Below are 12,767 nucleotides of genomic sequence, written 5' to 3' on the forward strand. Positions count from 1 at the left end.
GTCGTTAAAAGTTGCTTTTGTTGTAGTGGTATTTGACCAGATTTTGGTGCCTCCAGAGATATGCCCAGATACATGTATCTCGTATATGTGGGGTCAAATTTATGTGTAATTTGTTCTAGATACATTGTGTCCAAGAAGATTCGCATGTATCTGGATACATAGAAATCTCACTCACCTCCCTTTTCTCTCTCCCATCTCGCTCGCCACTCTCCCATGTGTCTAGATACACGAATCTCGCTCGCTTCCCTCCTCAATCTCACTAACATCTCTACCTATTTTGTGTATCTGGTAGCAAAATACATGTATCTAAGTGTAAGATACGTAAAAAAAAAATCTTAATTAGTGGTAAAATACGTAATATATTGAAAGTATAAGTAATAATAATATATATGTTAGTGAAGTATGCCTTTAATACTTAGAATTATTAATTATTCAAATGACTTATAATTATTATTTTTTAAAAGAACCTATGTTTGAATTCATAATTCGACTCTCCTATTTCGAACCTCTCCACTCAAAAGATCACGCAAAGATCTCTTAAGTATAGATATAAAAATTCCTAACAAAAAAAAAAATGTAAAAATTGAAATAATTTGATAAAAGACTACAAAATCAATTGACGGAAAATTTGTATTTTTATATATATTGTCTTTGAGTGAAAAAGCACAATGGTGAGCAATGCAATGATAGTGGTGAATTGTGACCCTATAGAGGCATCAAGTTGTTTACAACAAGACAAAAGGTTGAGAAATAAATCACCTTCAAAACTCTCTTTTCCAAAATAAAAAATTGAATTCTGCACAAAAAATTAGCAGGGAGTTTGATTGTACCAAAGACCACATAACCATGGAGATAACAACATTTTATCACCACACATTTCACTTCATCAATCCCCATCACACATGCTCCAACCTGATGTTTCAATTTGCTTATCTTATTTTGACTTGACACAAAATTTAAAAGTAAAAAAAAACATTTGAATCTTGCATGCATCTTGATTACTTCTACGAATGCAATCTATCTCTTATTACTATAAATATTCGAAAAATATCACTTAATACTTTTTCTTTGTTGAGGTTTAAGTAGTATGAGACCTTATGGTTATTAACTAGTAAACAATAATACTAAAAATATACTATAATGATAAGAATCTCTTATCACTTTTCTTTGTTCAAATTGTAAATGATGATAAAGAATCTCTTATGCCTCTATTCTTCTCTAACTTTGATGATCATCCTCTAAGTCATTGATTTGTACAACAAACTACTATTGTGTTTGAATTTTCAATTGAATTTTGTTTCCTTTTCTAGTTCTTTTCACTCATTTTTATATATAGGAAATTGAAAAAAGGGACCTTTGGTACATTCATCTAATAATTTAGAGAGTTTATCCAAAAAGTATGCTTCCTTTGTCATATCTAATGTGTACTAATTTCTTTGGCCTTTTTGGGTTCTCAAATATTCTTTCAAAATTATTATCATGGTTAACAGACTTTTAATTGGCCTTTTTGGAGAACAAAATATTAAATTCAAGACTTTTAAGTTAGTGAAAGACAAATTGTTGTTGAATCCACTATTTGTTTGTCAATTGTTGTAAGTTAACCATGGCTAAAAGTGTTGAATTATCAAAATTGCACATTTTAAGTTTAACTAGTCTAATCTTATTATTTGATTTATTTATGTTTAGTAACTAACAAAAATAAAAATAAAAATGTGATAACTCAATTGCATCATTTTGTAATATATGTAGCTTTCATAAAATTATATACGCATTAATATGAAATACATACGTAAAGCGCGTGCTAAAAAGCTAATCCATTTTAAACAAAGATAGGAAATAAAAGCAGTGAGTATTAAAAAGACAAATATTAAATGGAAGATTAAAAGGAAAAAAAGTAACGTAAATTAATGACCAATAGTGGACAGCTAAGACAAATAATAGGAAGTTGAATCAGTAAATTGAACCACTGTGTCTTCGATACTCCCTTCGTCTCAAAATTCTTGTTGCGTTTCATTTCTTAAGAGTTAATTTGATTAATAATTATGGTTATATTAAATCAATTTGGTATTTTAATATTCAAAAATATATTTAAAAAACACTATAAATTGCAATTCTTCTCTAATTAATATGACAAAAAAAATACTTTTAATTGATATAAGTGAATGTAATTTGGAACGGAGAAAGTAACATGCAATTTAAGAAATTCCACGTCAGATTTTGCTGTTGTCAGCTTATCTCCACCTCTCAACTTAAATGTTTTTCCCCACTACAAGCAGTGAGACAATTACAAACACAGACTATAATTTTGAAGTGCAAAAAAGTTTGAAAACATTCATTCGAAAATCAGCATTGTTTAAAGATGGGGAAGGTAAGTTTCTACTCTTTAACAAAATTTATATTTTTGAGTCGAAGGTCGGATTCAGCTCCCCTCCATTGGAGCAGTTCCTCCAGTTGGGGGTTAATTTTTGCTACACGTGTCCCTCAAATTAATAGACGGTTCAGATTATTTGCTAAAACCAACCATTTAACCATAGTCAACATTATCTTCCTTCTCTCTCCACGGATTCCCAACCCTCTCCTTTCCCTTTCAGATCTACCTGAAAAATTCCATCAAGTTAAAACTCAAATCAGAACTAGCGGGTACTTTTAATGGTATATCAGGTGAAGATTTGAAGTATCTGGAAAAAAAAAAAATTATGCGGAAATTGCTCTCATGACAGGCTAATAAGCAGGGACGACTCAACAACATTGGGGGCCTAAAGCGAAACTTAAGAGAGGAGCCCTAATTTTTTTTTCATCATCTATACTTTTATTTAATATCTACTTTTCTAGCTATTTTAGATGTGAAGTCATTAGGTACTGTATTATAATCAATTTGGTTTAATAATTTCTTTTCAAATGATGATATAGCTAATTCATTCAATCTCTCTTTAGACATTGTTGATCTTAAAGAAGATTTAATCAATTTTAATTTCACAAAAAACTTCTTTCGGCTGAGGCAATAGTTATAAGAACTGTTAACATTATTCTATAAGCAATATGAGTATTTGGAAAAGAATCAAGTCTTTTTATTTGATTGAGAATTTTTATTAGATCATGATCTTCTACTTGTATTATTTCCCTTAACACTTTTAATTCAAAAAATGAATCTAAACCATCAATATCATAATAACTAACACATGATAAAGAAAGTTCAAGGTTAAGACAATTTTTTTTTAATTCTCATCATCTAGTGATCTCAATATTTTACCACTAAATAAGAAATCAAAAATATTTCCATATGTTTCAATTGGTTCAAATCTATTTTGAAGTGAAAAAATAGTTTGATCTACTCTACATATATAAAACAACCAATTCTAAAAGGTTCTTCAAGGGATTTTGTGATTTCGCTATCCACATTTTCATCAAATTGTTTCTTACGAAATTCAGTTTATTTTTATCTCATATGCAATTTTCTTAGTAGAAATCATAACACTCATAGTACATATATTTATTATTTTTCAAATAACATATATAAGTAATTGTTTTTAAAAATGGGGGCCCCAAAATATATGGGGCCCCAAGCGATGACTTTAGTGGCCTAGGGGTTAAGTCGGCCCTGCTAATAAGTATGGAAATATGGAAGAATCTTCACATTTTATCATTAATAAGCAGGGAGATACTTTTGAGTTCAATAGAATTAAATAATTTTGCTCCAAATCATTTATATGTGTTAGGAAATTTATTTAAATATTTATCTTAATTGATTGGCAAGGGCGGCTCTAATAAATCGATGGCCTAAAGCCAAATTCGAATAGAGGCCTTAAATTTGAATATATATTTTTTATGAAGTTTATTATTGTCAATTATTTAATCTTTCTTGAGACATAATATTCATAATTTGTCAAACTTCTATTACTTCTTTGCTCTTTTATAAAAAGTTTTTATTTTCTACAAATAATACTCGATATTTTTAAAAAAAAAAATACTTATAACCTATTATTTTTTTTAAAAATGAGGCCCCTCAAATTTTGGGGCCTAAGCCAATTGCTTTTTTTGCAAAGCTGTAGAGCCGCCCCTGTTGATTGGGTTGGTGCACTGCCCCCACGTGGTGCCTAACTCTATGGGCCCGTTTGGCCATAGATTTCCCAATTAATATTTGGCGAAAAATTTGGCAAATAGTGTTCGTCCATACTATTTGCCATTATTTGGCAAATATTTTTGACAAATATCTCAAATTCCCAAATACTAGTTTTTTCTAATATTTGGGTCAAATATCATTATTTGGGATCTTTTGAAAATTAAAATTTTACACCAAACTTTTATCTTTTACAAAAACACCCTCTATAGTAGTTGTTTGCATTGTATTACATGATTTTTTACGTGAATACCAAAGTAGTTTGTAATGTATTTCTTATTGTCATAGTTTCAACAATAATTAACTTCCTAACCGATTGCGTTGGAGAGCCAAAAGAATGAAACATCAAACCACGAGTTGTTTTTCAAAAAAAAAAAAAATCCCAAATATTGAAGACTTATAACTCTAATTCTAGAATAATTGGGCTTAATTAGTCGTACAATACTTTTTTTTCTCCAACCAAAATAATAATCTTATAACTTATTATATGTGGAAACTTAAGTATCTTAGTTGAGTGATTCACAAATTGGAATTAGAAGCATTTTCAATTGAACTTGTTAAATTTTTTGAGAAATTAGACCACTAGTAATGTTGAAAAATGACATTTATTAATCAATCAAGGCTTTGCCAACAATCTAGTTAACAACTTTTATTCTATTTTACAAAAGAAAATTAACTATACATTGTTTATCATTTATACAATTTGTAAAGAAAAAACGATAACCACATTAATAGAAGGGCCCACATTGATGAGCCCAGACATTGAACCATAACAATTGGGCCACCTTACATAATTGAGCAGCCATTAGCATTTTCATCATTAAAGTACTGATCACATCTGCTCACATTACAGCCCATACCATAGCCATAAGGCACAGGCCTAGGCCCAGGCCCATAGTTATCATAACATGGGGGCGGAGGGACCATTCTTCCATACCCTTGATAACATGGCCCCCCAGTTTGGCCTTCGTAGCATTGTCCACAACAATGTCCCGGGGGCGGAGGGACTGGTCTTCCATACCCTTGATAACATGGGCCACCGGTTTGGCCTTCGTAGCATTCTCCACAACAATGTCTCGGGGGCGGAGGGACCGGTCTTCCATACCCTTGATAACATGGGCCCCCGGTTTGGCCTTCGTAGCATTGTCCACAACAATATCCGTGTGGCGGTTGTGGGCATTCTTGAATTGGCATTGGCATTATGGGCGTTGGTGCTGGTGGTGGAGCAATTGGTTTATTAGGAACTTCTTTGGACGTTTCGGGCTCTTTGGGCTTAGGTTTTTCGGGCTCTTTAGGCTTTTCAGGTTGTTTGGGCTTTTCGGGTTCTTTAGGCTTTTCAGGTTGTTTGGGCTTTTCGGGTTCTTTAGGCTTTTCAGGTTGTTTGGGCTTTTCGGGTTCTTTAGGCTTTTCAGGTTGTTTGGGCTTTTCGGGTTCTTTAGGCTTTTCAGGTTGTTTGGGCTTTTCGGGCTCTTTGGGCTTTTCGGGAGGTTTGGGCTTTGGAGGGTCTTTGATTTCAATGCTTTTGATTACTCCACATCCTGTACTACACAATTTGTCACGAAGTTTTTCAGGATTACAACAAACCACAGTGATTGTGACTGTATTGCCCTTCTCATCATATACTTGGTCTCTAATTTCTATTCCCAAAAAAAAATTGAAACCACAAAAAAAAAAAATCAAATTAATTCTTATTCATATTATAATAATATTGAAGAATTCAAGAAAAAAGAAACTTACGAGGGAATTTACAGAGAATTTTTTTGACCTTTTTGTAGCAGCTTGAACATTGAAGATCAACTTTGAGTATCATGATAGTGGTCTGATAATTAAATAATAAATTAAAGTAATTGTAAGCACACAATTAATCAAAGCTCTTATAGAAAGATTTGTGAACAATATTATGCAAGAATGAACTAAATTATTTTGTTTATGTGGAAGTGAAAAGATACAATACGAGAACAAAAATTCAGAATCTCGATTATATAATCAATCATATGTATTAAATTCTTGATCAAACGTCATATAGCTATAGATAGATCGATCAAAATCTTTTTTGCATACAGAAAATTAGTGAATTCATACCTTTCCACCCCCCATGGTTGATACTTGAAGAAAATGGATTCTGTGTTGAGTGAAAAGAGTGTAGCTTTAATTAGAATATATACTAGTATGAATGAAACATCAAAAAGTCTTATGAAGAAAAAAGAAAAAGAAAAAAGAAGGAATAAAGAAGGAAAACATCTTTGAAATTAAATGAAAGTTAAAATTCATGATATCATCTAAATTGGCAGCCACTAGAATTGCTGACTATATATATACTCTCAATTTGCATGTACTGCCTTTGATGGTCACATTTCACCTTCCCTTTCATATCAAGCAAATATATTCTCTTTTGATTTCTGATTCGATATTCGATATTCGATATTCGATATTCGATATTTATATTGAAGTCGATTAAATTTTATTTGTGGGGATGACCCTTCCAACAAGATTTTTTCATTTTTACAAGAATTTAAACTCAAGACCTCTGATTAAAGAAAAAGGAAACGATCAATATTAATACCAAACACATATTATTTTTAACTGTTTTTTCTAGATCTACATAATCAATTACAGGTAAATTTTATGATGATAAGCATAACAACATGATAAAATGAATGGAAATTAATCTATTACTACATATTAAATTAGAATATTAGCAAGGGCAAAAAAGAATCTTCACATTTTATCATTAATAAGCAGGGAGATACATTTTGAGTTCAATAGAATTAAATAATTTTGATCCAAATCATTTATATGTGTTAGGAAATTTATTTAAATATTTATCTAAATTGGTTGGGTTGGTGCACTGCCCCCACATGGTGCCTAAGCCTAACTCTATGTATGTAGGCATTCAACCTTTAATTTGTCATTAAACTTTACCTAATTTGTAATCATAAATCTTTTCCACTTCTTCTTTTATACAGAGTGTAAATGAAGATAATTAAACATAGTTGACACAAAAAAGAATGGACTAATTACAAAAGTTTTACGTGGATGTGATAGTTGCAGTGTGTCAATTAATTTGCATGCATCTCGATTGATTTTAGGAGGTATATATAATCTCTTATCAACACATGCACTAGATAAGTATGTTCACTCGGGCTTGGGCATATGGAAAAAAATTACCTAATTTTTTTAATCTCCATTATAACTCATGCTTTTCGACTCAATTCGTTGACTATTAAAGTTTGATAGTTTAGGGGAAAAAACAAACAATTTTCAAAAACAAATTCAAGATTTAAAGTTTATCTTCTTCCTACATCAATCTCAAATTAATATTTAATAATAATTGGTCTTAATAATTAAAAGCGATGATATAGAAAAGTTAAAGGTCAGCATCATTAGTACTAAAAAAATGTGTGAATATTAGGTAGAAGTTTAATGTCAAGGTGGGTAGTGAGGGACCAAACTCAAAATCCATAAATCCAAAGTGAGGGGCGGCTTAATAACTTTGTTGATCAATAGCATAATTCTAAATTATTTCTATTTATACGATGATATTTGATTGAATACGAAAATCAAAAGGGAATAATTATCACGTTAAAGTATGAATTCTGTAATGAATTTAATTTATTGAAGGTTCTAAAAGTTTGCATAAAAATCTATTATCAAACATTTTGAAACCTTCTTGAAACGCCACAAGTTCGATATGTGATCTCTTGAAGTTCAAACATGTTTTCTTTGATAATGATCTCTCTATATACACCCCATTTGATACTTTATTCTCATGCAATCTTATCGAAATGAATCGACGATAAAGAAGAACAATGAAATCTAAATATATTATCCTAACCACTAATATTCAGAAAATGTTGTTATTCTTGGCATGATTGAAATGATTCTTCGTAAAGTAAAATACCAAAATTAATGTCTCCCAAAATTACGCAACACATCTAAATCAAAAGAGATACTTTACAAATTGCAAGTAACTTGTTGAGGATGTCCATTAAGTATTTCATTTTGGAAATGAATTCCCATGGCCCATTCATAAAATTGGGCTATTTTGTTCTATTAAATTGGCCCATAAAATCAAGAGTTCGTACCACATTCGTACACAAAAGCCCATAATGAGAATCTTATCCGTATAGCATGTAAATTTCATTGGTATACTTTAGTCTGTAATATTACGTATTTTACCAGATTTTGGTGACTTCGGATATGTCCAGATACATGTATCTCGGATACATGGGTCAATTTTAGGTGTAATTTGTTCTAGATACATTGTATCCAAGTGGATTCGCATGTATCTTGATACATAGTAAATCTCCCTCGCCAATCTCCCATATATCTGCATACATATGAATCTTGAATTGTCATTCAACCTTTAATTTGTCATTAAACTTTACCTAATTTGTAATCATAAATCTTTTCCACTTCTTCTCTTATACAGAGTGTAAATGAAGATAATTAAACATAGGTGACACAAAAGAGAATGGACTAATTACAAAAGTTTTAAGTGGATGTGATAATTACGGTGTGTCAGTTAATTTGCATGCATCTCAATTGATTTTAGGAGGTATATGTTATCTCTTATCAACACATGCACTAGGTAAGTCTGTTCACTCGGACTTGGACATACGGAAAGAAATTACCTAGTTTTTTTTAGTCTCCTTTATAACTCATGCTTTTCGACTCAATTCGTTGACTATTAAAGTTTGATAGTTTAGGGAAAAAAACAAACAATTTCCAGAAACAAATTCAAGATTTAAAGTTTATCTTCTTCCTACGTCAATCTCAAATTAATATTTAATAATAATTGGTCTTAATAATTAAAACCAAATTGATAGCGATGATATAGAAAAGTCAAAGGTCAGCATCATTAGTACTACAAAAATGTGTGATTCTTTTATTTTAGGTAGAAGTTTAATGTCAAGGTGGGTAGTGAGGGACCAAACTCAAAATCCATAAATCCAAAGTGAGGGGCGGCTTAATAACTTTGTTGTCTAAATTATTTCGATTTATATGATGATGTTTGATTGAATACGAAAATCAAAAGAGAATGATTATCACGTTAAAGTATGAATTATGTAATGAATTTAATTTATTGAAGGTTCTGAAAGTTTGCATAAAAATCTAGTATCAAACATTTTGAAACCTTCTTGAAATGCCACAAGTTCGACATGTGATCTCTTGAAGTTCAAACATGTTTACTTTGATAATGATGTCTCTATATACACCTCATTTGATACTTTATTCTCATGCAATCTTATCCAAATGAATCGACGATAAAGAAGAACAATGAAATCTAAATATATTATTCTAACCACTAATATTCAAAATATTCTTGGCATGATTGAAATGTTTCTTCGTAAAGTAAAATACCAAAATTAATGTCTCCCAAAATTACGTAACACATCTAAATCAAAAGCAAGTAACTTGTTGAGGATGTCCATTAAGTATTTCATTTTGGAAGTGAATTCCCATGGCCCATTCATAAAGTTGGGCTATTTTGCTCTATTAAATTGGCCCATAAAATCAAGAGTTCGTACCACATTCGTACACAAAAGCCCATAATGAGAATGTTATCCATATAGCATATAAATTCCATTGGTTTAGAAGTTAATTACTTAGATATACTTTAGTATGTAATATTACGTATTTTATCAAATTTTGGTGACTCCGGATATGTCCAGATACATGAATCTCGGATACATGGGTCAAATTTAGGTGTAATTTGTTCTAGATACATTATATCAAAGTGGATTCGCATGTATCTGGATACATAGCAAATCTCGCTCGTCTCTCTCCCATCTCGCTCGCCAATCTCCCATATATTTGGATACATATTATGAATCTCGCTCGCCTTCCTCCTCAATCTCGCTGCCTCTCTTCTTACTTTTGTGTATCTGGTAGCAAAATACATGTATCTAAGTGTAAGATACGTAAAATAAACTCTTAATTAGTGGTAAGATACGTAATATTTTGAAAATATAAGTAATAATAATATATATGTTAGTGAAGTATGCCTAATAATTTATTAAAAGATCCCTTACATATAATTTATAAATATAAAAATTTCTAACCAAAAAATAAAAGAGCAACTTTCACATATAGCAAAAATAAAAATCATATTTGTATGTTATAGTTATAGTTTGCATAATTGCACTCCATAGCAAACTTTATGTTTGCTATGACTATTAATATGTATATTTCGCTATACATATGCAAAAGAAGCAACTGTATAATCTGTTTCGGTATACATATACAAAAGAATCAATTGTATAATATGTGTTTGTAAAGCGAGAAAGAGAGAAAGACAAAAGAAAACTGGGTAGGGGAAGATCTGTATTTGTATAATCATAAGTGTATAGGACGAAAATATATGTATTTGTATTTGTATATACAATTTTCTCTCGCTTTACACAAACACAAACACAATTTATACATTTGTGTTTGTATAAAGTGAGAGAGGCGAGTGAGAGTGGCGAGCAAGATCTAGTGGTGAGCGAGATATGGGAGAGGGGAACGAAAATATATGTATATATACAATTTTTTCTCGCTTTATACAAACACAAACACATTTTATACATTTGTGTTTGTATAAAGTGAGAGAGGAGAGGAGAGACTGCCCAGCGAGAAACAAGAGTGGCGAGCGAGAAATTCAGGGAGAGAGGTGAAATGGCATCAGTTTGCTACGAGTTACAATTAAAGCAAATTATGGTTATAGCATTCAATTTGAATTAATAGTTTGTTATTTTATACAATTTTCTCAAAAAAATGTAAAATTTGAAATAATTTGATAAAAGACTACAAAATCAATTGACGGAAATTTTGTATTTATATATATATTGTCTTTGAGTGAAAAAGCACAATGGTGAGCAATGTAATGATAGTGGTGAATGGTAACCATATAGAGGCATCAAGTTGCTTACAACAAGACAAAAGATTGAGAAATCAATCACCTTCAAAATTCTCTTTTCCAAAAATAAAAAAAGATTTTGAATTATGCACAAAAAAATAGCAAGGACTTGTTTGATTATACCAAAGACCAGATAACCATGGAGATAACAACATTTTATCACCACACATGTCACTTCATCAATGCCCATCACACATACAGAAAATGATTTTCTGTAGTCTGTTTCAATTTGTTTATCTTATTTTGACTTGACATGAAATTTAGCACTAAAAAAATATATTTTAATCTTGCATGCATCTCGATTACTTCTACGAGTGCAATCTATCTCTTATCATTATCAATACAAATATCTGATAACTTTGTCTATCAAAGCTTGAACAATTTTTATTTTAAAAAATCACTTAATATTTATTCTTTTGTGAGGTTTAAGTACTATGAGACTTTATGGTTACTAACTAGTAAACAATAGTACAAAAATGTAATAATGATACGAATCTCTTATCACTTTTCTTTATTCAAATTGTAAATGAAGATAAAGAGAGTTAATAATACAAAAATGTAATAATGATACGAATCTCTTATCACTTTTCTTTATTCAAATTGTAAATGAAGATAAAGAATCTCTTATGCCTTTATTATTTTCTCTAACTTTGATTGATGATCATCATCCTCTACGTCATTGATTTGGATTTTCATTTGTATTTTGTTTCCTTTTCTAGTTCTTTTCACTCATTTTCATATTTAGGGAATTGAAAAAAGGGACATTTGGTACATTCATCTAATAATTTAGAGATTTTCTATATCCAAAAAGTATTCTTCCTTTGTCATATCTAATGTGTACTAATTTCTTCGGCCTCTTTGGGTTCTCAAATATTCTTTCACAATTATTATCATGGTTAACATAGACTTTGAATTGGGCTTTTTGGAGAACAAAATATTAGAGACAATAAGTGAAAGACAAATTGTTTTGTCAATTGGTGTAAGTTAACTGTTGAATTATCAAAATTGCACATTTTACGTTTAAATTAGTCTAATCTTATTATTTGATTTATTTATGTTTTATAGTAACTATTATGTATTCCAAAAATAAAAATAAAAATAAAAATGCATCATTTTCGAATATATGTAGCTTTCATAAAATTATATACAAATTAATATGAAGTACATACGTAAAGCGCGTGCTAAAAAGCTAATCCATTTTAAACAAAGATGGGAATTAAAAGTAGTGAGTATTAAAAAGAAAAATAATTGAATGGGAGATTAAAAGGGAAAAAGTAACGTAAATTAATGATCAATAGTGGACAGCTAGGACAAATAATAGGATGCTGAATCAGCAAGTTGGACCATTGTGTCATCTTGTTACGTTTCGTTTCGTTTCGTTTTCTAGAGTTAATTTGACTAATATTTATAGTTAAATTAAATCAAATCAATTTGATATTTTAATATTCAATAACTATAGATATAATAACATTATATATTGCAGTTCTTCTCATATCCATATGACAAAAAAAATAACTTTTTAATTGGTAATGTAGTTTAACCCTAAAAAAAGAAGAAGAAACATGACGAATAATTTGGATCGGAGAAAGTAAAATGCAATTTAAGAAATTCCACGTCAGATTTTGCTGTTGTCAGCTTCTCTCCACCTCTCAACTTAAATGTTTTTCCCCCACAGACTCATCAAAAACTAGAATTTTGAAGTGCAAAAAAGTTTGAAAACATTCATTCAAAAATAAGCATTGTATAAAG

General features: G+C 30.3%; 1 protein-coding gene across 1 annotated transcript; it reads right to left on the reverse strand.

The window, feature by feature from the left end:
- Positions 1 to 4,902: 4,902 nt before the first annotated feature.
- LOC125817897 (heavy metal-associated isoprenylated plant protein 6-like) lies at positions 4,903 to 6,372 on the reverse strand. Its single transcript, XM_049497405.1, has 4 exons — positions 6,200 to 6,372; positions 5,855 to 5,936; positions 5,251 to 5,754; positions 4,903 to 5,166 (listed from the first exon to the last, which is right to left on the reverse strand). Exons 1-4 carry the CDS (start codon positions 6,212 to 6,214, stop codon positions 4,904 to 4,906), a joined length of 864 nt encoding a protein of 287 aa, XP_049353362.1. The 5' UTR covers positions 6,215 to 6,372; the 3' UTR covers position 4,903.
- Between the last annotated feature and the right edge of the window lie 6,395 nt (positions 6,373 to 12,767).

Source organism: Solanum verrucosum, unplaced genomic scaffold, assembly GCF_900185275.1.
Source record: "Solanum verrucosum unplaced genomic scaffold, falcon-dt-bn FXZP01000254.1, whole genome shotgun sequence".
Classification (NCBI taxonomy): Eukaryota; Viridiplantae; Streptophyta; class Magnoliopsida; order Solanales; family Solanaceae; genus Solanum; species Solanum verrucosum.

Excerpts from the sequence above, each read along its gene's own strand:
- LOC125817897 (XM_049497405.1), bottom strand. Across the intron at positions 5,755-5,854 it reads AATTCTCTGTAAATTCCCTC|AAATTAGAGACCAAGTATAT; the intron begins GTAAGTTTCTTT and ends TTTTGGGAATAG. Across the intron at positions 5,167-5,250 it reads TTGTGGACAATGCTACGAAG|GCCAAACCGGTGGCCCATGT; the intron begins GCCAAACCGGGG and ends AATGCTACGAAG.